Raw genomic sequence first — 25,616 nt, 5'->3', positions numbered from 1 at the left:
AGTATTTTGGGAAGTCCTTTTCTAAAGTTGTTTCTTTCTTAAACTGAGATCCTTTTAAGATTTCTTTTCCTTTTAAAAAGCTATCTATGTTATGTATTAAATATATTGGCTTAAATGTAATTATGCAAAGGAATTAGAAGCTAAGAAATGTTAAATCCTTATGCTAGATTCTTATTTCATATAGTTGGAAGAGATCACAGGGGCCATCAGCCACCAGCCTAGCCCCCCTTGCCAAGCAGGAAACATCATTAGATCACACATATGGTTGTCAGGCCTTTGTTTAAAAGACCTTCAAGGAAGGAGATCTTTCAGTGATGATCCTTGACATCTGTTTAAGATAAAAATTTAAGATTAACCATTTGTTTTGGAGGGCAATAGGGCGAGGTGAGCTGGTAATTAAGGTTCCTTGTTGAGACACATGTAAGATATATTACTACTTATTTGTCATTTATAGATAGAAGAATATATAGCTTTTTGTTTCCCATAAAAGGACAAGAGGAAATGGGTGTATCTTTTGTGATTGGTTCTAGCAAACAGCCAATAGGAATTTCAACCAGGCTGATTGGACAGAGGCAGCCACAGGAGGAGCAAGGGGGCTGGATTAAGGAAATATAAGTGCTGGCCAGAATGGCAGGAGGCCAGGCCAGAGCTTGGTAACCATATACCACTGTGCCTCTCATTTATTTGTCTGACAAATAAATTATTATTTTAATTTCTCTATTGCTGCGTGGAATATTTCATTCCAGCTAAGCGTTAACCACAAGCAGGGTGCTACACTTCTAAAGCGCATGTCTACTGTGTTCCAAATTGTATATGTTTGTGGCTATGCATTTTACAATTGTGTCTTTTAAAGCTCTACATTTTTAAATTGCCTGGTTCTTTGCTTAGTCAAGCTATTCAAGCTGGTAAATAACTTGACTGAGCGGGAGTGGAAGGCTAGATGGGTTTGTTTGCGTGAACATGTATGCACAGAAGAATAATGGCACCCTGGTTTAGTAGCCAACTGCAATTGAGTTTGTATGTATTTCTGTATGGTTATTAATTATGATCTGTTCATATGCCGTTCTAGAAGTGTGTGAATGTTAAATAGGACCAATGGCCCTTCCAAATTTCTTTAGGAATAATTTTATTTACAAGAAAGCTAAATATCACCTTTAAAAACTATATTTACAAGGCGGCGACATCATTTTGGGCTTGTTTCAGTTCTGTTTGCGCTTTGCACCACTACTGCTTACTGATGCTTTTCTGATGTGATGAAAATTGTCGTGCGACCTGCAAGACATTGTTCCATAAAACTTCTCCAATAATAATTGTTGTTTTTTTACTGCAGTATGGCTATCCAAGTTGACAAGTTCAACTTTGAGAGCTACCCGGACTCCCCTGGTGAAAGAGCACAATTTACAAACCCAAAGCAGCTGGAAGAAGAGAGACAGCAAGCAAAAGGTCTGGAGATCAACAGCAAGTTAGACATTCTTTGGAAAATCATATCCTTTCAGAAATACTATTTTTTTCCTCCTTAAGATACTCTTGTAGGAAGCCTGTGACCTTTAATTCAAATGATTTTTGTAAAGAAGTTTGAAAGAGAACATGGTTTAAAATTGATCATTTAACATAATTATAGAGTTCTTAAACTTAATTTTAACTCTTAACTGGTTTAGATTTTTCCAGTATGTTCAGTACGATGCCTTGCAATCCTTTGATTCAAGTGGGTGCACTCCAGGGTTCATCTGTTTTCTTGAATAATGCAAGATAAAGAACTGTACTGTGTTTCGTGGAATTGCCTCTGAGATGGTGCAGGGCTTGAGAATGTCACTCGGGAGATGGATTATGGCACCACACTGGAGCCCAGCAGTAACTGAAACACAGAGTCCAAGGCAGCAATGCTACCTGCGGAGAGACCAGTCAAGGTTCAGGACTCCCAGCCTGGCAGACAGGATTCCTTGGAACAACCTCTCATGGCAGCAGGGCCTTTATGGCAAGAGTTGGGATCTTCCCGTGAGCCTGAGGATCTAAATTCCTCCCACATTAACTCATTGGTCCAGTAGTAAAGGAGGAGAGACTGTCTTCAGGCCAGAAACTTCTCCATGCAGATGTGGGGCCTGGGAAAGGTGACCTAGAGACTTTAAAGGTGTCAGTTGGGCCTTCGTTGGAGCAATTTGTGGATTCAGAGCTGTCTGTGGTGCCGCCTTGTTGGCCTGCCCTGTGGGCTTCTTTGCAGGACCAGAACGGGGCAGATTAAACCAACTCCTGACCACAATTCAGCTGGAAGGTATAAAGAGAGGTTGCTGCTAGCAATAGCTTTCAACATTTTAATTGATTCCTGTAGGAGCCCTTCTCCAAAAGTGCTGGAGGCAGCTGTCAGTCAGAACAACTTTGAACAGGACCACAACGGCCTGTTGATTTAAAGCAGCACTTTTCTGTATTTCCACCACATAAAACATTTTCTGTGGTCTTCCCTAAATTTCAGCTTGTACCATTGAAGGCATCTCCCTGAAACATTTTTTTAAGGAGCACATTATGTTTCCTAATAACTGCTTACACAGTTGGTATCAAGGCCCAAAGATGGAGCACTTTGCTTCTTCACTTAAACCCCAACTCCAAATATGCTGGCTATATTTGTAAATGAGAAAAGGGAAGCCTTTAGTTCTAGGAAGGAGCATCAAAAGGTCCAGGCCCCTCTGTGCATCCTTCAGGACTCTCCCCTGGATAAACCCTTCACTGGCCTGATATGCCCTCTGCTTGAATGATTTTGCCTTGCTGGAATGTGTTGTTGAATAATGCCTCTTGCTTCTGTGGGTGTATAGATATAAATAAGCACACTATTACTACTACTACTACGAATTTTATTATTTATTATTTATACCCCGCCCATCTGGCTGGGTTTCCCCAGCCACTCTGGGCAGCTTCCAACCGAATATTCAAAACAATACAGCATCAAACAAGAGCTTCCCTAAACAGGGCCGCCTTCAGTTGTCTTTTAAAAGGAAAATAGTTGTTTATTGCTTTGAGATCTGATGGGAGGGCGTTCCACAGGGCAGGCGCCACTACTGAGAAGGCCCTCTGCCTGGTTCCCTGTAACCTTGCTTCTTGCAGCGAGGGAACCGTCAGAAGGCCCTCGACGCTGGACCTCAGTGTCCAAGCTGGATGATGGGGGTGGAGACACTCGTTCAGGTATACAGGACTGAGGCCTTTTCGGGCTTTAAAGGTCAGCATCACTGCTTTGAATTGTGCTCGGAAACGTACTGGGAGCCAATGAAGATCTTTCAGGACTGGTGTTATGTGGTCTCGGCGGCCACTCCCAGTCACCACTCTAGCTGCCGCATTCTGGATTAATTGCAGTTTCCAAGTCACCTTCAAAAGTAGCCCCACGTAGAGTGCATTGCAGTAGTCCAAGAGGGAGATAACTAGAGCATGCAGCACTCTGGCAAGACAGTCCGCAGGCAGGGAGGGTCTCAGCCTGCGTACCAGATGGAGCTGGTAAACAGCTGCCCTGGACCCAGAATTAATCTGCGCCTCCATGGACAGCTGTGAGTCCAAAATGACTCCCAGGCTGGTCCTTCAGGGGCACAGTTACCCCATGTTCATGCATAGAAACCTCTTACCTGTGTGTGGCTGGAATGTAGCACACTGGACAAATGAAATTAGCATTTGTCACAAGGGAATTGAACCCCCGGCTGCAAAAGGTTCCCCATCCCTATTGCTTATCGTGTGCATCTGCCCAGCTTGTTGCGGTGGTGTAAATGTGAAGCTGCATATGTGCTCCTCTTGCATAGGAATAAGTCCTTAGGATTTAAAATACAGATTGAGATATTGTTTATTAAACAACATCAAATACAGTTGTACCTTGGTTTACAACCAAAATCCGTTCTGGAGGTCCGTTCGTAAACCAAAACAAGTTGTAACCCAAGGCGCACTCTCGCCAATGGAGCCTCCAAAATTTTTTTGTTCGTAATAGCCCCCAAAATGGGTTGTAATCCAAAAAAACTTCACAAACCAGGACACATACTTCCGGGTCTGATGTGTTTGTAATCCAAAACGTATGCAAACCAGACTGTTTGCAAACCAAGGTACTACTGTAGTGATTTTTATAGTTTAGATTATGGATCCAGTCTTGGGATGGGGGGGGGGTTTGCCTCCACCCCCTCTATCCTTATGAGCATGTGCTAATAGCATCTGCTGTTGTCTGCACACCGGAATCTTGTTGTTGCTGTTCAGTACTTGAACAGATGGCATACCATTTTGAGATTGGCTAATATTTGTGAGTCTGTGCATTTTATTAATATTTTCTAAATATTTAGTGGGTTATTCAAAAGAAGTTCTATTTTGAAGAGCCGTTTGGCAGCATTTGAGGAGCAGTTTTGGCAAGCCGGTTGGCTCCTAGGCGCTTAGAAATGGGAAGCAGCACTGCTAGCTGTTTTGAGCACGCCCCTGGGGGATCCTGCCATCTTCCATTCTTGTAGACATGACCAAGCCAATGTAGATGTCGCTGAGACACAAGTGCAAGCATGCTGGAATTCTTTGATTGGAATTCTGCCCTACTGATCCTCCTGATGCAGCACATGTGGAAGGCGTCAAGGTGTCACTCCTGGCGGTGTAAGTCGCCCATGACTCACTTAAATAACTAGCAGTCTCTCCCATTGACACTGAGCTGGACAGGAGTGTTGACAAGGCAGCTACTGCAATGGTTCATCTCTCCCCAAGCAATTGGGCTTGGGGAAGAAGTTCCAGTGCTTTTCTCATGACTTATTGCTGGGGGGTGGGGGTGGGAGTGAGAGTGAGAGATGTTTGTGTGTTGGAGAGAGAATGAATGAATGCACATATGAATGAACGAACAAACAAACAAACAAACGAATGAATGAATATGTGTCATGGAGCATGAATGAGTTTCTGCTATATGTGAGAATGGATGTGCATGGATGTGTATGACTGGACATATGAGAGACTGCTCCACTACTTTTTGTACTGGCCTTGCTCCCACCTCTTGCATACGGCTACTGGAAGGCTAGCCACAAAGGAATGCTGGCCTTGGGCTGAAAAAGATTCTTCATCCATAGTTTTAGTTATTAAAAGAGAATATGAATGCCAAAGGCAAGACGGACACAATGTACAGACCTTCATATGGCGATACTAGAAGCCCTTGAGCCAAGTTGGATGAACGAGACAGTTTTAAGTGGGCTTTCTTTTGACATCTCCGTAAGCAAATTTTGTTACTATTGGAGAGAGAATGTTCTCCCTAGGGGGGTTCACCTTGTGCTTTCATTATACACCTTTAGGCACCAGGCGAAAACATTCTTCCTCAAACAGGCCTTTGGCTGATTGACGTCCGGTACACTTTTACCGGACTCCCGTGGTGGGAGGGCTCCCGCGGCTTGCGCAGAGCTACCCGAAGCCCGGGGTGCGACTGCTCAGCGCGCCCAGGCTTCGGGATAGAGGCAGCTCTCCGCAAGCCGTGGGAGCCCGGCGGGAACTCCCGCGGGCTCCCAAGGCTTGCGGATAGCTTCCTGAAGCCTGGAGAGCGAGAGGGGTCGGTGCGCAGCGACCCCTCTCCCTCTCCAGGCTTCAGCGAAAGCCTGCATTCGCCCCATAGGATGCACACACATTTCCCCTTCATTTTTGGAGGGGAAAAAGTGCGTCCTATAGGGTGAAAAATACGGTAAATGTTTCATTGGCGGGTAGGCTTCTTGGTTTGTTTTTGCTCTTTTTGCATTATGTATTTTGTGTTTTTATCTTGTATTTTTATGCTGTGAACCGTCCTGAGATCTACAGATGAAGGGTGGTATAGAAATTTTATTGATTGATTAATTGAAATAATAATGTGGAGCAACACACAACAAATGTGTTTGGAACGATAAAAATGCAATAATAATCAGTATTCAGAAAGTTCAGAATGCAAATGAGAGGAAATATTTATGGTAAGATGTATTCATTAATCACTTTAAGCAGTTTTCCATTAGTATAATTTCTGTTTATGAATATGTGCTAATTCATTTATGCTTGAAGTAGCACTGGGATGCATTCGTTCACTTGTACCTTTTCACATAGGAAGTGACAAGTGGGACAGAAAGAAACCTCTTCATAGCAAAATACCTGAGGTCAAACTGCACTGCAGAGTGAAAGCAATTAAGGGCTGTAAGGCTCAGTGCAGGGGCAGTGGTGGGAAGAATCTGTACCCACCTGTCTAAGCAGGAGGATATTTTATTCATGCAATATCTCAAAGTAAAAGTTGTCTTGTTGGTATAGTATCTTGTAAACAAGTTTGTTTCTCTTTGCATCCAACTTTATTCTAAAAATATGCTACCAACTTTCTTCAGTGACCTTAAAGGTGAGCATTAAGTAAATGTAGTTGAGAGTTTGCACATTTTACTTCTCAGTGTTCATTATAGATAGAATCTACCTGTTGGTACTGGGGATGGGGTGAGGTAGATCTTCAGGTTCTACATATAACCAGGAAATAAAACTGTTTTGTTTACAGTTTGTGGTAACAGTGGTGTTACCTGCAAAAGCAGAAATAATTTTAGTGGTAATAGATTGTCTAGAACAGAAACCTTCATGGGGGAAGGAGCACTTGTTGAAGAACTAGAGCATGTATCGAAGGTCCCAGGTTCATTCCTTGGCGTCTCCCATTAAAAAGCATATTTGATGTGGCTTTTGCTGTCTCTGCCATCTTTTTGCTGCCTGCTATAGACCTTCCATCTTAAAAAGTAGAGATATCACCTTGCCAACAAAGGTCCGTATAGTAAAAGCTATGGTTTTCCCAGTAGTGATGTATGGAAGTGAGAGCTGGACCATAAAGAAGGCTGATCGCCGAAGAATTGATGCTTTTGAATTATGGTGCTGGAGGAGACTCTTGAGAGTCCCATGGACTGCAAGAAGATCAAACCTATCCATTCTGAAGGAAATCAGCCCTGAGTGCTCCCTGGAAGGACAGATCCTGAAGCTGAGGCTCCAATACTTTGGGCACCTCATGAGAAGAGAAGAGAAGACTCCCTGGAAAAAACCCTGATGTTGGGAAAGATGGAGGGCACAGGGAGAAGGGGACGACAGAGGACGAGATTGTTGGACAAGCTACCAGCATGAGTTTGACCAAACTGCGGGAGGCAGTGGAAGACAGGAGTGCCTGGCGTGCTCTGGTCCATGGGGTCACGAAAAGTCGGACACGACTAAACAACAACAACCGAGACCTTCCTCTTTCAACTAGGCTTTTAATTTGAGATCTTCCCTAGTCTGCATCTGTATGGGGATTTTAAAGATGCTTTTATTGTTTTATCAATTGTTGTTTGCCACTCTGTTGGGAGGAAGGTTGGGGTATAGATTGCTTCTGGGGGAGCAAGGCTGCTATAGTGCTCTCCTGAGCACTTGGACAGTTGCTGCCTGTTGGAATACATAGTGCTTGCAAGGTTAGATAGGCCAGTGACTTGCCTTATTGTGTATTATTGAAAATGAAGCAATATCATCTATACCTGTGATATCTGTGCCACTTGACTCAGAAAACAAGTATTGATCCTGTCTGTCCTGTTCAGGACTGACATTTCTCTTTGCTCTTCTTTCTGTCCAATAACAACCTAAAATTATTCATAGAAATTGCAGCCTTAAATGTTGTAATCATGTATGTTTTCTTTTTATGAGCTGCATCTGTCTCCTGTGCTCCTTAACTATCATTTACCCCTCTTTGAAGCGTGAAGGAGAAGCAAGCATAGAAGGGGTTCTCAATCAACTGGTCCTAGAGCACTTGCAATTGGCTCCTCTCCAGTGGGGTGAGTAATGCTGAAAAAGATTGATAATTATATACATTTGCTTTATGTTGTGGTGCGTCTTAAAGATGTTAGCTCTGCACAGTCATTGGGCAACCTCTTGAAATGTCGAACAGTGCACAATACAGCTCACAGTTTCCATTTTCTATCATTTGCTAAAAATCAATGGAGCAGGGTAACTTAGTATGAGGGCTTTCCCCTTGGTTTTGTTTACTTGGTTGTAGAAAATCATTCATTATCCTCAAAACTAATTGATATTGTTGGGTTATAACTCTGCTGTCCACTCTAGTGTGGTAGAGATTTGCTCTTACAAAAATGCTGGGTTTTTGTGTGTGAAATATATAACTCTTGTTTGTGAATAGTAATTTATGTGGGATATTTCTTACTGATTTATGATCAAACCATGTTCTCAATTATTTGATATGCAGTGGGGTTTTTTTTTTTGGGGGGGGGGCGTTTCTGTTCAGAGAGCAAACAGATGAAGAATTATCTTTGTGAAATGGAAGAGGTTAACATTTACATTATGGTGTGTTGGAAACAGCTGTAAAAGCAAAACTGCAGCCAAACTAGATGGGAGACACATGTGGCACTTCTGTCTGTTTAGCTATCTATGAAAAGTAGACTCCAGATGTTGTGACCTTGCATCAGGAAATGCTGAGTAGGGGTGCTTTTCGTAATTTATTTGCATACTGGTGTTGGTGGAAAGTGGGTGAGCTTTCACTGAAAAAATGCCTTGTTGAAAATATTACTGCACACGACATCTCTCTTGTTAACCTGCTTAAAACTCACGTGCCTACACAGTAATGCTTGCTTAGACCTAGATTTCCCCTGGAACATGAAAAGATCATATATATTGTTGGAACCCCAATCTCTGAGCAGTGCAAGATTCCAGGCACATATCTTGGAATGAGAGGCAATGGAGACTGTGGTATATGATGTATGGTTTATTTATACATCTTTGTTCTTCTTCTTCTTCTTTGGCGATTACTCGTAGCAGAGTAAGATTGTCTTCCATAAACAATCATTTAACAATGAGTCCGTAAGTGACTGTGGAGGCCACTTCTGGATCCACACATCCCTCCACAGTGGGGACATTGGTTTCCGGGCAGGAGCTGATCACAGTGTGGATTTGCCAAGCGTGCCTTCCTCCTAGCATATTTCTCCCTTGTGTCCTGAGTTCGAGTGTCTTCAAAGCCCATGACACCTTTGGCAAAGGCTGTTCTCCAACTGGAGTGCTCGCAGGCCAGTGTTTCCCAGTTGTCAGTGTTTATACTACATTTTTTTAGATTTGCCTTGAGACGGTCTTTAAACCTGTTTTGTTGACCACCAGCATTATGCTTTCCATTTTTAAGTTTGGAATAGGGTAGTTGCTTTGGAAGACGATAATCAGGCATCCGCACAACATGACCAGTCCGACAAAGTTAATGTTGAAGAATCATTGCTTCAACACTGGTGATCTTCAAGCATGGCTCTTACTCTCAGGCTTCTGCCTGCAGCCTGCTTCTAGCCCAACTCTCACATATACAACACACTCTGGATTTTGTGTTTCTCATACACATAACCTGTATTCACTCAGCAGTATTGCAGTCAACACAAACACTCTTATCTGCAGGCATATATCAGACAGTTCAAACAAGCTTACAACACATATACAATTGCTGGCTGGAAGAACAGACCAGGCAGGGCCCAGTATGAAGTTATAACCATTAGTTATGTGTTCATGTACCAAAGATGCAGAACTGAATATGCGGTTTGTAAAAGATAATTGGCAAAATTCTGAAAGCATGTGGAATTTAATAGGCTGCTCTGAAAGATAAGCAATATGAAAGTTCTGCCTCATGGAAAACAAGGATACAATATTTTGGCTGACATAGCAAAAGTGGTTTTGCAGAAGTTGAGAATAATAATAATGCTAGGTTTACGATTCCTGAAAAAAATATGTGGCTTAGGGGCAGTTTTGAAAAATAGATAAGAGACTCAACCTTTGATAAAGACATTTTAACAACTCAGCAGCTGAGTGATAAGCACTTAGCAGTAAAAAACTAAGACATAAAATATATTTCAACTGAATGGTGGCTTTATTATTTTTCCATCAAGTTCTTTCTTTAAAAAGCTACAGGTTGTTGGTGCTTGTTTTATGTTGTGTAACATGGCAGAACAGTTCCATAATTCTCTTCCTGTACTGGTCTTGATTTTTTTTTTATTTAATGTTAATAATGTTCAATCCTACGTACTAGTTCAGTCTGAACAATTGGAAAATTGGAAACTGCCTTAGAGCAACTCAGACCACCGGTCCTTCTAATTTGTTACTGTCTACTGTCCTGGCTCAGTGGTGGTTGTCCACTGCTACCCCGACCCTATCGTGTGATGCCAGGATCTGAACCTGGGACCTGTGTGTGTCAAACATTAGTATCGCTGAGCTACAGACCCTTCCCTAGAGATATTTGGCAGCAACCGTGGAGTAAATTTGGACTAGGAATATGAACCTTTTTCAGGGTGAGTGTTTGTAACCTTATACCAAAAGTCTCATTACTGTAAGCCATGGTTATAAAGATTAGCACTGCAGGCATATGAACTGGTTTGAAATCAGTAATTACATTGAATTATAATTATGTGAGCCTCCTGCTTCTATCTCCAAATATCTATTTATTGCTAGTTATGACTGCCAAAAAGCAGGGTGGAATTGGCACTGCTGTGGAAATCACCTGTTGCAGGTGACTACCTTTAAGAGACCATATTACAAAGCACTCACACTAGGCTTGTTTTTTTATGGGCAGGCTCAAGGTGGATGGTACTTCCTCAGGCTTTTTTTTCGGGGCGGGGGAGAAGGACCTTTGCTTTTAATGGTTTATAGCTCAAACATTTGCCAGCCAGGTTGTTGTGAATCATTTGCTCTAATAAACAATCTTCCTATTTCTCCTAATTGGGCAACATGAGTTGTTTCTGTTCGGGACTGTTCTCTCGGAGGAAAAACCTGCTTACAGAATGGCAGGAGGGGCTAATTTTATGCACCATTTCAAATTCCACCTGTGGAAATTACTTCAGAACATCAGAAACATGATTATTTGAGCAGTTAATCTGTATAACTTTAATGACTGAGAAATTGCTCTGTGTCTGCCGAGTGCACGTTGTTTTTTGAGGCTTTCTCTGGTTTTGCACATGAAAGCCGCAGAGCTGACATAAATTCGGAAGCTCTGGCATAGTCAAGGCAGGAGATATAGTAACTTCTTTGGAATTCTTATAAATGTGTACCAACGCAAAAACCCTATGACGTAATTTGGAACATTCATGCCGGTTGCTTTTTAAATCTGCCCATCTGCCAAAGAGCTCAGGCATGTGGGCCTCTCTTGCACTCCTCACAGCAACCTGATAAAGTATTTAAAAAACCCCTGAAACATCCACGCCCCCCTTTTATGACAGTTTTATATTTATGACAGTGATGCATTGCTCACTTGGTAGCATGAGGCATCCAATGTCAGTCTTATTCAGGATGAAGAACCATACTCTCATCCAGTGCTTTTTTTCTTAAAAAATGCTTAGGGGTACTCTCATTTCCCTACTCATATTGAAATACTGCCCCTCAGTGAGGCCAGACTTAGATTCACAAAATGTTTAGGGCAGGCTTCCTCAACCTTGGCCCTCCAGATGTTTTTGGCCTACAACTTCCATGATCCTAGCTAGCAGGACCAGTGGTCAGGGATGATGGGAATTGTAGTCTCGAAACATCTGGAGGGCTGAGGTTGAGGAAGCCTGGTTTAGGGGTATGCGTCCCCTGCGTCCGCTCAGAAAAAAAAGCACTGCTCTCATCTGTGGTCAAGATCAGGGCTACACTATTACTTTAGGAAGAGTAGAGCAGAAATATCTGCTTTAAAGGCAAAAGGGCCTTCCTAAATCTCTCTCCCCCCCCCCCCGCCCTGGGCTTATTTCTACATTTGTGTCTCACTCAAAGGAAAGTTGCAAAGTGGATTGCACAGTTCCTTTGATTTGGTAGTACTCATTAGTCTTGGCACAGATGGTAGACATTACTTAAGTATGAAAAATGGAGTGGAACGATGCGGGGCAAAGGATGGAAATAAGACAATTCAGAAGTATGATTAAGTTTACTTGTGAGAAATTGCCTAGCCGCTGCAGTATATTGTTCTAGCAGAGAAAGTTCACTCAGAGAGGAACACATGATTCAAAGAACAGAAATGACAAGAAAGAACGCAGTATGTTTACAACCTTGTGACACAGCTCAGTCAGAGAAGGCAAGTTCCAACAAGACGGTTAAACTATAAGTGATGGAAGTTTCAGAAGGTGACAGAAGGATGGTTTTTCTGTGGAGAACTTTCTTAGGAAATATCCTTTTTTCTTTGATGAAAACTGGCATGGATATGGATCAATATACACTAGAGCTATTATCATCTATCTTTTTTGATTCCAGAACAAACCTTCTAATATCAACATGGAACCCAACACTCATTTTTACCACATGGAACTTTTTTTTGGTGGTGGTGGGGGGTCTCTCCTCCTCTCTTTACCCTTATTTCTGTTTAGAATAAGAAAATATTGAGATATGTCACATGAGCCAACCTAGACTGGGCCATAACCTGTTGGTGGCCTAGAAAGGTATACTAGTGGTTTGGATTTTGTGGTCTGTCCTGACAACATGAATGTGTGTGTAGGCTTGGCGGGATGAGTTGACCTGTGAAGAGCAAATCAACCCACCACAATATATACAGAGGCCCAAGTAGCATATAATAAGCTAGTATGCAAGGAGATATTTTGTACTTTTCATATCTTAATTTTATGTTGTGAACTACTCTGACATCTACAGATGAAGGGTGGTATACAAAAACAACAACAACAACCCTCACTCTTTTCTTAAATAAGTTCTCTGTTACATCAGGCGAGCCAGTTCACCCAGCTCCCCGCCCCAAAAGCAACCTCAGGTGTAGGAACTACTACACATTCATCCAATGCTTTACCAACTACACTGGCTCCTGGTGGAGTACAGGGTCAGGTTTAATGTGCTGATTTTGACCTTTAAAGCCCTATGCGGCCTACGACCCTCATACCTATGGGACCGCCTCTCCTGGTATGCCCTGTGGAGGATCTTAAGGTCCATAAATAACAACACTTTGGAGCCTCAAGGAGGTTAGATTGGTCTCAACTAGGGCCAGGGCCTTTTCAGCACTGGCCCCAACTTGGTGGAACGCTCTGTCACAAGAGACCAGGGCCCTGCAGGATTTGACATCTTTCCACAGGGCCTGCAAGATGGAGCTGTTCCTCCTGGCCTTCGGCTTATACTCACTCTGACCCCTTATATGGGATCTGGTATATAAATTTTCCCTTGGCTTTTTTGCTGGCCAATGTAGGACCAGCATGGATAGCTGGCTTGGGTGAATAGCTGATATTTCCTCCCTTTATGGTCTTGATTTATGGGCTACTACTAAAATGCGGCTGTATTTTAAGCCATATTTTAATGAATTGTATGTTTTATTGTAATTTATATTTGGCGTTAGTCGTCCTGAGTCTGGCCCTGGCTGGGGAGGGCAGGGTATAAATAAAAATTTATTATTATTATTATTATTAGTAGTAGTAGTAGTAGTAGCAGCAAGGGGGGTGAGATGTCCTTGCATACACTGAAATGCTCTCTCTGAATCACAGCCAAAATATGTGGTTGTTTCAGTTTTAACTCCTCTTAAGCCATCTGAGATACCACACACCAGTTGTTTACACTCATTCTCCAACAGTAGAATCACTTATTCTGATACGTTTGCTAAAGCCCATGGGAAGTCCACAGAATAACTTGGAAGAGATGAAAATATAGCTGTCATTTGACATAGCAAATCCTTTCCCTGAAGAATTCTCCCCCCAACTATTCTGTAAACAGTTCCCCTCCTGTACAATGACCTTATCAAAGTTCAGTGGAGGTTTGTAGGGTTTTTTTAAGGGTAGGAATGCATGGCCCAGATATGCTTCAGGAGGTAGAAAGACTTTGCAGTTTATAACCAGATAAAAGGGACACCTTTTTACACTTGGGGATTCAGTTTAATTTTAGCATTGTAGAACTGGCGTGGATCCTTGAAAAGGTTGACAGTACCTGGGAGTGGATTCTGCAGCCCTGTTTAGAATGTATTAAACAGAAAGGAAAATAAAAAAGAAATCTGCTTCCTTTGTGCTCTGTATACTGTCAAGCAGTTCTTTGCACAATAAATCTAAATCTAGGGGATGCTAAAACCAGTATTCGAATTAGAGTCTTGGTGTTAGTTACTAATGGCTTATGCTGTTGGTTGCTTATGTTTTAATGCGATTTCATTGGCATCTAAGTGCTTCTATTTATAGCAAGAGCACAATGCTCTCCACTGCATTCTCTAGCATGAAGAGCTAATGTCTTGTGGTGGCAAGGATATTTTTAGCTGTGACATTTGGAACCGAAGGGGAAAGGTCAGGAATTCTGATGAGGACAAGTTCTGCTGCTTCTAGTGCTTTCACCTATCTCATTCTCCAACAATAACACCAGTTATTGTAATACTAAAGAATACTACTCATGAAGCAAATGTGAAGCAGACAACCATTTTAGCTTCTTTCATTGTACATTCTCCTTCTCCTTGAGTGTCAATTTTCTTCTCTGTCAGATTCCATGCAGTGATGAATGCATCAAAGTGAGGGTGGTGAAGCCTATTGTAGACGTTAGCTTTGTATTTTATTTCCTCCCCTAAAAAACCGTATAGCTTGGAAGCGGTCGATAATTTTTAATTTATGTTGTCTTCTGACATCTACTATGCTATTGCATTTTGATAGCTATTAAATTGCCACATAATGAATGAAATATTATTGTATGCTTCGCTCAGCAAAGATTCAGTGAGAGGCTGTGGATTGATGGTATATTATAGAAAAGCATGGAAGACCAGACTCCATGGAAGTAAACACAGTTTTTGAAAAACAATGTAATTGCATTGTAGTTTTCCTGATGGGAAATTAAGTGCATATAAGCATGTCAGAAAGCTGTTGGTCAAGAAAAGGGTTTAAGAAAAAGTGCACTCAAATTCTGAACTTGGATGCTTCACTCCTTTTGTTTAACAAATTAGGCAGTTACTTAGCTTTATGTAATGTTAGGTGGCTTAGAAAGGGTCTACTTGCTAAGAAAGCAAGAATCTCATGTTTACCAAGGTACCACATAGTGAACTAGCTTTTGAGTTTTACAGAAATCTTCCTGTAGGCTAGAAGTTTTACAGAAAAAGGGGGAGAGACAATAAAAGTACTGTAAAAGGTAAAGGTAAAGGGACCCCTGACCATTAGGTCTAGTCGTGGCCGACTCTGGGGTTGCAGCGCTCATCTCGCTTTATTGGCCAAGCGAGCCGGCGTACAGCTTCCGGGTCATGTGGCCAGCATGACTAAGCCGCTTCTGGCGAACCAGAGCAGTGCACGGAAACGCCGTTTACCTTCCCGCTGGAGCGGTACCTATTTATCTACTTTGATGTGCTTTTGAACTGCTAGGTGGGCAGGAGCAGGGACTGAGCAACGGGAGCTCACCCCGTCATGGGGATTCGAACAGCTGACCTTCTGATCGGCAAGTCCTAGGCTCTGTGGTTTAACCCACAGCGCCACCCGCCAGTCGATCCTAATAAATATATTGTGTTAGTCCTGTTCATTGTTACATGGAAGCCCATCTTTGCCCACTTCCTATGAGTCCTCTCTGGATGATTAAAATAAATATTACCAGTATCGATCACATCCAATCCCAGTCCCAATCCAGCCTGAGGAAGCATTCAGTGGACATTTAAAAGCTTTGTAAAAACTGCTTTGTAGCTGTCCTAATGAATGTATTGTTTTACTGTTTCTATTTGCACTTTTTCAAGTGAACCAACATAGCTATCTGTTTAGAAGAATAATATATCTACCTTAAATTTCTACAGCTGAAATGCTGTTCTGCTTGATAGAAGTTCTTTCAACTGTGACTGTTCTTGTTACCTTTCCCAGTTCCTATTGGATTCAAAGAGCATGTAATAAAGTGAATTACCTCACCGAATTTTATGAATTATATGATGATGGCTAGTGAAAAGATTTCAGCATGTATCTGACAGTTATCGGAAAACAGCATAGACTACAAACCAAGGAACCAGCAACACAAAACTATGGCATAACCTGAACTATTTCTCTCTCCCCCCCCCCCCCCCGCAATCAATCAAGACTGAATTTATTTCCCACCATTTCCCACTTCTGGTCGGTTCATAGTCTCAGCATCCTCATGTCAAAATTAAGAGCCTCAATAGGTCTGATGTTGATGCGAACAGGGGTGTTTCTGAGAAATGTGAAATTTGTTTGTTGCTCTTCATACCAGTCCTTTCCTTCTGCACAGAGTTTAATGCAATGAAAAGTTTAGATGAGTTGAAACCACCATATCTTTCCAAATCAAGACATTTCTTGCACCCAAGTGAGCTGTGTGACAGTGCCATGGACACAGGCTATACTGTACTCTTAAGCTTCATGCTTGTGAGAACGTTTAATGCAGAGATGGAGAACCTGTGGCTCTTTAGTGTCACAGGACTATATCTCCCATCAGTCATGTCTATTGGCCATGCTGGCTGGTGCTGATGGGAGTTGGAGTCCAGCGGTATCTAGTGGCAAGCTGTCCATTAATTTTCTAATGTCAGTATGTTTAATGATAGAAAATGTAAACTGTGACTTGGAAGCCCTTACTCAGGAGCACTTTAAAGGGCGCAGGATTGGGGCACAGATGTGTCCAATGTAAAAAAAAAAAAAGGGGGGGGGTTGTAAAGTAAGCAGCTGACATATTTTCACCTGCATATTTGGTCTTTTGATAACTGATAGCTATCAGGTTTGCTTTAATTCTGCCTTGTGAAATGATAGAATCCTTTTTTCCAGCACCTTTATATAGTTTGATCTCTGGAAACTTCACTACAAACCTGTGATATTGCTTTATTGTTATGTTGTAACTGGTGGATGCTTGAAGCTAGCATATCTGTTCAGACACGCTATGTACCAATCTAGGTCACCTATAAACCTACAAACTTAAGTTTACAATGATGAATTTTTTTCATGTTGTACGGTAAGTCTCCTTGAACATGGCTTGAATTATTTAAAGCCAGCATACAAATAAAATTATGTATGTATGTGTGTATGTATGTATGTATGTATGGCCCATAGCTGTCAACTTTTCCCTTTTCTTGCAAGGAATCCTATTCGGAATAAGGGAATTTCCCTTAAAAAATGGGAAACGTTGACAGCTATGGTATGGCCTATGGGAATTCTGTAGCAGGTACTTTCATTCTTTGGTTTGGGCCATATATAAGATTTTCCTTATTGTTTTCCATGTAATTTAAAAATAATAGCTGTAGTAGTGTATGTTACATTGATTTAGATTGGTAACCATGTGAAGGGATTTTTAAAGCTTTTAGAGAGACTAGTCACTTTTCTCTCATTTTAGGATGGATTAGAATACTGAAACCGGAACAAAATTATTATATTTTATATAAAAACACACACACACTAGAATTATCATCTGCTTAGATGAACTCAATAAATAAGTATGATATTGCCAGGAAAGTTTGAAGCAGGAAGAAGAAATCTAGAGAACCAAACTGCACTCTTCTCTGTGCTAATTCATTCTCCCAAGAGTTGTAACTCCAAGAGCTTAATTCTTCAAAGTAAAATCAAGGTCAGCTTGACAAAAAATAGCCATGGATCGAGGAAGTTGTAATTGTGGAAGAAATCCTGTCAGCCTCAGTTACTAGAAAACATCAGAAGGGGAATAGGGCTTGTGACTAAGAAAAAAAGCTATCAAAAGTGAACTCAAAGGATGGGAATGCCTTATGTATTGTATAAAAACCTTGCATAAAGTTGACAGAAAGTACTGTTTCATAGTTAATTTTGCTATTCATGCACCCGATTGGCTGATGGAGAAAGGAGATAGGAAAAATCACATTTTCATTGTGAAGCTGTCTGCCTCTTAGCATCTCTAATAAAAAGTAAAATATCCAATAACAGCTCAGAAGAGCTTTATTGCGCAGCCAGAGCTCCTGCAATGGAAGCCTATTGCAAATTGATTGTGCCACTTGGATGTAGGAAGTTAGAGCCTTATTTCCCTGTGAATGCAGACGGTTTGCTCAGTGGTTGAAACACAGTTCCTCGGGGCCATTGTAAATGTCTGTGTATGTATTTCATTTTTGTCTTTTACAGGTGTTCTCAACGTAAAATAAATTTAACCCCTGCAGGGGGTTGGACTCGATGGTCCTTGTGGTCTCTTCCAACTCTATGATTCTATGACTTTCAGGAAAGATATTAGTGTATTCTTAGATCAGTAACAACACAAGAGACTGATTTTTGCCATCTTCCACTCTATCAACCTGGGAGAGGGGGACTTTGATCAGCCTCTTTAGAGTTCAAACCTCGTGAAAGAGAGAGGCCCGTTCTAGCACAGTCTGGGCTGCAAAAAAGATTGGTTTATTTGGTTGTGTGAGGGCAGCAATGACGAATCCTGCATTCTTTTTATATTGTAAAAACTTTCTTAGTATGGGACAAATGTTTAGTAACACATTTTTCTGGTGCTTTCAGAAAGGGGCTTTCAGAGATACACAAACGCTCACTGATAGACCTTCCATCCCAAACCTTATGTTTTTTCCTCCACTTCTTTGTCGAAGTCAGAGAGATAAGTCAGAGGGGAGCTATGATCACTGGCGGAGGGAGCGGACTGCCCCCGGCACCACTATTCTGGTAGGGTGCCATCGTGGCGCCCTCCCTGGGCACGCGACGGGTACCACGCCCCCACAAGCAATGCGCCACGTCCCCAGAACGCGCACCACGCCCCCACCTGCTCTCGCCCCCGGTAGCGGAGCATGCAGCTTCGCCACTAGATATCATGGCCATCTTCAAATATCTATAAGAGGGAGCAAACTTGTTTTCTGCTGCTGTAGAGGGTAGTGACCCAAACCAGTGGCTTCAGGTTACAAGAAAGGATATTTCAACTAAACATCAGGGAGAATATTCTGACATTAAGAGCTGTTCAGCAGTGGAACGGACTCCTTCGGAAAGTGGTGGTCTCTCCTTCCTTGGAGGATTTTAAGCAGAGATTGGATTGTCATCTGTCAGGGATGCTTCAGTTGAGATTCCTGCATCACAGGGGATTTTGCTCCATGACCCTTGGAGGCCTTCCAACTCTACAATTCTATGATACTTTGATTTAGAAAGATGGGGTCCAGGATAAAATCCTGTTGCATCTCACTTGTCACTTCTCCAGATTGATAACGAGGTGTTGATGAGTGCTTATTGGTTACGGTCCAGCAACTAGCTACACACCCACCAAGCATTAGCATAATCTGGAATATAACAGAGGGACCTTGTAAAAATGTCTTGTTGAACTCATTTTATGTTCATAGGATTCCCCTGATCTACCAACTGCTAGGTCAATCTGTTGCTTTTAAAAACTGCAGAGCTTTTCACATGACTGGTGGCAGGGCTTTTTTTCGGCCAGAACTCACAGGAACTCAGTTCCAGAAGCTCTCAGGTGGGCACCATTGTCATTATAAGAGAACAAAGGAAGTGTTCGTTGTGACATCCGGCACCTCTTTTTCTAGAAAAAAATTGCACTGTGGGGCCCTTTCTGCCTAACCGGCCCCAGACAGACTTTTGCAAATTCATTAGGATGCAGTTGCACCTGCTGATTGAGCATCAGCCTGATCTTACCACCACACTGAAAGTTGCATGAAAATGTGGAATCGTGAATTGATTCATATTAGCACTGAAATGGATTGCGTTATAGTAATCCAAAGATGTTAGCCAAAATTTCTCTTCTTGCTAAGCACTATCTGTAGCAGCATCGGAAGGTAGTATTGTGTTCCATGATGTTCCTTCATATACTTACACAAGCATGAATGTTTGTGTGCACGTGGTTTTATTTAAGAATTTTATTCAAGAAATTTAAATACCACCCCCCCCCCGGAAACATTGTCCTTGGAGTGATTTACATGGGTCTAAAGATGACTCCTTTTAGACGAGAAACATGCGCTCTCTGTTACAGTTAGTGGTGATAAATTATTTGTAGTGCTTCAATGTAATCTACTTCAGTAATGAAGCAGCGCTCTAATTTAGAAAGAGGATGATCTTAGTAGATGAATGAAAGCAGGCTCGTAAAAAGCGGTTCAGTTTCACAGTGATGGAAAGGAAAGGGGGGGAGATTACAGTGCATATTATTTCTTTAAAAAGTATAAATGAGTGGGAGACAAATGGGAGGGCAGACATGGAAAAGAGCTAAATTTGTATACAATTTGTGTCACTGATAATGAATGGAAGGTACACAGATAGTGCTAATTTTAGCACAGCGTGAGCGCATTGTCAGGAAGCTGGCAGTGAAGACATGTTGTGTATCGTTCCTCAGTCTCAGGTTTGCCTGCCAATTAGAAGCCATAAACCAAGTTAAATAAATATTTGCATGGCAAGACCCCGAGTGCCCCCTTGTGAATAATGAAACACACGGACACCAGTACAGTGGTACCTCTAGTTGTGGACATGATTTGTTCCGGGGTGCCGTTTGCACCCCAAAAATCCGCAATTAGAGCGGCACTTCTGCGCAAGCACGGAGCGCGATTGAGCGCTTCTGCACATGTGTGAAGTGCGCAGAACACTTCTGTGCATGCGCATGTGGCGAATCCCGGAAGTATACACTTCTGGGTTTGCCACGTTTGCAAGCTGAAAAGATGCAACGTGAACCTAACGCAACGCGAGGTATGACTGTATTTAGGTTAATGGGATAATTAAGGCCACAACTTCATTGGCTACAGAATGTGAGTGGTATTGGCTTAGGCATTGGAATTGAACTGACTGTCTGACTCCTGGCTACCATGCAGGTAGTCTAGTAAGGGTCAACCATGAGTAGGGGGGTCAACCATGAGTAGTAAGGGTCAACCATGAGTAGTCTAGTAAGGGTCAACCATGAGTAGGGGGGTCAACCATGAGTAGTAAGGGTCAACCATGAGTAGTCTAGTAAGGGTCAACCATCAACTAGAGCTTCCCCAGGGTTCCCAATGGGCTCGTGCAAACATCCACTCTGAGGAATATATCAAAAGCTACAGAAAGGAGTCTCTGAGCTTAGGGTGAAGGGCAGTGCGTAGTGTCCTGTGAGAGTGTTGTAAGCTAATAATAATAATAATAATAATACAACTTTTATTTATATCCCGCCCTCCCTGGCCGAAGTTGGGCTCAAGGCGGCTAACATCAGATATATAACATAGTATAAAAATCAAACAATAATTAAATTACCTCCTAAAAACAGGTCAAAATCAAATTAAAGTCTAATTAGATGGTAGAAGGCTGATTGCCGAAGAATTGATGCTTTTGAATCTACCTGAAGCGAAGTAACTGAACATAAGCAACTGAAATTTAAAGGAAGCTGTGCTTGATTAGAAGTCCATAGCATCAGTTAGATTTAGTATAAATATTATTAGGTGAATGGTTACCTGAAATAGCATTATAACCTGAAGTATCCTTTGTTTTACCTACTTTGTGTCATAAACTTTCTTTGTTTGATAAAACCTTTCTGGTTTGTTTGAACAAATCCTGCCTGAGACTCCAAACTATTAAGTTTTCCCTCACACAAGTCGCCCACTAGATAATTGGGGGTAATTTGTAGAAATTCGTATAATTGATGTACTGTGAGGTGGTCACACTATATTTAAGTGAGGGCCTTCCAGGGGGCAGATGAGGAGGGGAAACGGGAATGGCTGCCCTAGAGTAGTTGTGGTATCCTAGATTGTCTCTTCATCTTGCTTACATTGTGTGTCTGAAAGAAAACATCTCAATAGTTAGAAATTTGACTCGAAGGAATGGGGAAAGAGGCCTTCAGTTGAAGTTCCTGCAGAGTGGCAAAAGCACAATCATATTAAAGAAGCAGAAACCTCTTCCCTAGAAATGAGAGTATGCAATTTTTTATTATTCCAACATTGCCCTTTACTTAGCTGCAGGCAATGGTACAGATTCCGCAAGCATGACTATTGATTGTAGGAGCTGGTCTTCCCAACATTTCTACATATATTGCAGAATGTTAATTTATAAGCATGCTTCCGATTCCTTTAGTATGTGCCTTGTGTGCGTATTAGGCTTTCAAACATGTCAAACTGTACACACTGTTGTTGGTAAGTAGTTTAAATTAATGTCTTACGTTTAAATTTATGAAGCTACAAAGACTTCCTGGATCTTTCCGAGAGGGATGCTTATCAATTTCCTTATCGAGTTGCGAAAATCAAACTGAGCTTGAATTCAATTAATTTGATTCCAGTGACATTTATTGATGTGAAGTGTAATTAAAAAACATTGTCTTGTAAGACTGTCAATTCCCCGGTATGCCCTTTTCAAACTCTAATTTACAAGAACAATATAATTTACCTCGCACACCAGCAGACCATAGCAAGTTTTAGTGACTGAAATATTATTCTGTTCCAGAAAACAGCAGATCACAATTAAGAATGACGTGTGCCTTGTGCTTCGAATTTTTTGCAGTAATGATTGGTTGTTTCGGCGATCAGTGCTGCATACAAATGCTTACATGATTTTAGAAAATAAGAGAGCACTGTTACTAGTCAGTAAACAAATTAATTAAACGTGGATGTCTCTTTTGTAGAATCCCATTTGTATTTGTTAGTACAATATTGTTCACCAGCAGACCTTCACCATAGCAATGTTTGTGTATAATTATTAGTGGTATGCAAAAGATGCACATGAATCCCCAGTCAAGAACGGAAGTTACAGCTGAATATCTCAGTTGGTTAGGGCGTGGTACTGTTAGCTCCAAGTTTGCAGGTTCGATCCCTGTAGGGACAGCTGCATATTTGTGCATTGTAGGGGGTTGAAATAGATGATCTTCAGGGTCCCTTCCAACTCAGTGATTCTGTAATTCTAATTCTTTGAATTGGGCAGCTTTGGACAGATTTGGGACTTGCCAGAGCTGAAGTGGGTATTTCCATGGTACCTTGAAGCAGGAAGCTTTCGGGAGATTTTGATTCTTGGGCTTCAATACTTTTCTGCCTTCATAAGTGGGCCCTGGAGGTAGAGATTTTGAGAACCCTCCTTGATTCTAGGACAAATGAAACCAACATAGGGACCTCCAGATATTGTGGATTACTATTCCCTATATCTCTTATCATTGACCATGCTGGCTGAGACATCCAAAACATCTGAAGGGTACTTATAAATGACTGCCCCTGCTCTAACATTTGAACTGGACAACTTGGATTTAACAGGTTTCCCCCGGAAAAAAATTCTGAGCCATAGGTTGCAATCTGATACTGTTTTGGCATCATCTGGTTTTCGTCCGTGCCATCTGAAAAGGGAGAATACATTAGTCTGGTTGAATTCGCCGGATTTTGAAAAAGATCAGTATGCTGGAAGACCCATTTGCCACAGCCAGCCCATCTATAATTCATTTTTGTGTAGATTTCCTCTCTGCATGCACTCTGCTTTGTTTCTGCGAAAATAAGCTGAAAAGTAATTAAAATGCCTGTCTCTCAGGTCTCTTAATTAAAAATATATATATATAGTGTGTTTCAGCAGTTGAAAGATGCGCCGAGATCTCCCCGAGGCTCCCTCTTGCTATAAAAAGAGCTTTCTATTTTCGTTTTACTCCTCTCTGAAAAAGAACCACCTACCCTGCTTATTCATCCCCCGTTGGAATTTACTGATCCAGTTGCAAGCCTGAGCCATTTAAAATTAGCAGCCATGCTCTATCAGCCTTTAGGGTGCACTCCTTCATTTAATAAAAGGACACTGTCAGCTTGGCACATTACTAAAGCACTCAGCCAGAATAACCCTCGCACAATGTCAATACCTTTTTTATTTTTTATTTTCAACTTTTTCACATAAAATTATTTTTGGCAATGAGAACTGGAGGAGATGAAACACGTTTTCATTTTCCCCCTTCCCTCAGCAAATTCTAACTCCCCCCCCCCTCTGCCTTACTGGGCAAAATGATATGCTGATTTTCTCTGATCTTCCTTCAAGCTCCAGGTTTTGGAATATGTAAGGATATTCTCCTGCTAGCGAGACACTCAGGGAGAATTTGCATAGCAAATTGGAACATCTGTCGGATTTATACATTTGCCTCTTGTAGTAGTTCTCTTATTAATTAACCATTGCAACTCAGGTCTGCAGGGACTTGCCTGTGTAAAAGAGTGATAGTGGGGATATGGGGCCTCTAATATCTATTTTATACATCCATATTCCATCCTATTTGGCCAAGAATTGTAATGATGGGTGATAATTACCATTTTATAGTAAAATGTATTGGTGTCTAGCAAAATACCAGTCATTATGGGTCTCTTCAATATTCTCTTATAACTATGGGAAATAGTAACTGCAGCTTTTGGCAGGGGAAGAATCCTATGGATTATAGTTTGCAGTTTGTCCAGGAGTGCTAAATCACAAATTCAGGTTCACATATCAAGCTAAGCCAGACTTGCAGCCAAGAAGCTGTGATCTCCTCTCTCAGAGCCTGCATGCTTTTGGGCTTAATGTGATGTGCAAACCAGGCCATTTCCTAGTGGCGTGTAGATATTATAATGCAAATAGTACTGATTTCTTCTCCTCGTGAATGCTGAAGGAACAAAAACAGGTCATTCATCGCCTCCCTATTTTGGTTTTAAAATTCTGGCAACCATCTATACATCAAATATAATAATAGGATAAGCTCTGGCATTGTAGTGAACAAAATAGGTCTTAAAATGTAATTTAATACTCACTTGCACCTGTATTAGGGCAACAGCTTATCCATCATACTGCTGGCTTATGAAAATAGAAACAGAGAAAACCCTACAATGCTAAACGAGTGCAGAATTTATTGCATGGGTTTTGTGAAAGGTCATACCACATAATGTGTTGGGGTTTTTTGTCTCAGTACAAATAATTATATGCTTTTGGAATTTGTCCAGTAAATTCAAGTTAAGTAGATAGTCAAGCTACTGCACTAACAGCTCTCGTAGAAGAGATGGCATAGTCCCTCATCCTTGGTATAAACCAGGGTTTCCCAAACTTGAGTTTCCAGCTATTTTTGGATTACAATTCCCATCATCCCTGACTTCTGGTCCTGCTACCTAAGAGTGATGGGGGTTGTAGTCCAAAAACAGCTGGAGACCCAAGTTTGGTAAACCCTGGTATAGACAAATATATAACTTTATTGAATTGAATTAATTGCTTATGATGAATTGGTTGCTGTTTGCTTTATATGCTGTTGCGTTTGATATTATAGTCATTGCAATGGTTATTTTTAATGCTGTTGTGATTATTGCGAGCCACTTTGAGCTCAAAATTTGTTGTCAGAAAAGCAGGATACTACTATTAAATAAACTCAGCACAAATGTGAGAGGGTGGTAGCACACACAGAAAAACCAAAGGTGATAGGAGTGACATAGGAGCAATAAAAAAAGAATTAAATAGCTAAATACAAGAGATATGTGTGACAAATCAGGGAGAATTTAGACGGATGCTAGCTGTAGTGCTGTTGAAATTGCCACTAAGAATTTCAGGCAACCTAATTGGTGCCCTAAAAATTACAATTAAAAGCCCTGCATTGGGTAACTTATAAACCATTTCATAGTTTTAGTGACTATATTAGCTTCCCCATTCAGATTTTAAGCATGCTGGCATTGCCAGTTAATATAAATTATCTACTTCATTGGCCCATTTTGCATTGATGGGAGCAGAACTCAGAATGTTTACGGCTGTCCCTTTTACATTTATGTGTGGCTGTTTCAAGGGCTCCATAGCTGGCTGGAGGAGGAACGATTTCATGTGAGCTCCAGATGCTTCTTAATGGCATTTCAGCAGTGGAAAGAGATAATATATCTATATTTACTGTGATGCCATCTGTTAATAAAC

At 41.5% G+C, this 25,616-nt stretch overlaps 1 protein-coding gene across 2 annotated transcripts in view; it reads left to right on the top strand.

Moving 5' to 3' along the window:
* The window catches only part of TRAPPC9 (trafficking protein particle complex subunit 9), a 279,059-nt gene that overhangs the window by 105,644 nt on the left and 147,799 nt on the right, over nucleotides 1–25,616 (top strand). For both annotated transcript variants that reach the window (XM_079984184.1, XM_079984185.1), the window contains exons 20-21: nucleotides 1,331–1,484; nucleotides 7,664–7,754. In XM_079984184.1, coding sequence (XP_079840310.1) covers nucleotides 1,331–1,484; nucleotides 7,664–7,754 — 245 coding nt within the window. The remainder of the gene's footprint in view (nucleotides 1–1,330; nucleotides 1,485–7,663; nucleotides 7,755–25,616) is intronic.

This window comes from Podarcis cretensis (genome assembly GCF_951804945.1).
Source record: "Podarcis cretensis genome assembly, chromosome: 7".
NCBI lineage: Eukaryota > Metazoa > Chordata > Lepidosauria > Squamata > Lacertidae > Podarcis > Podarcis cretensis.
The sequence above is the reverse complement of the archived record's forward strand: the minus strand, read 5'-3'. Positions and strand labels throughout refer to the sequence as shown.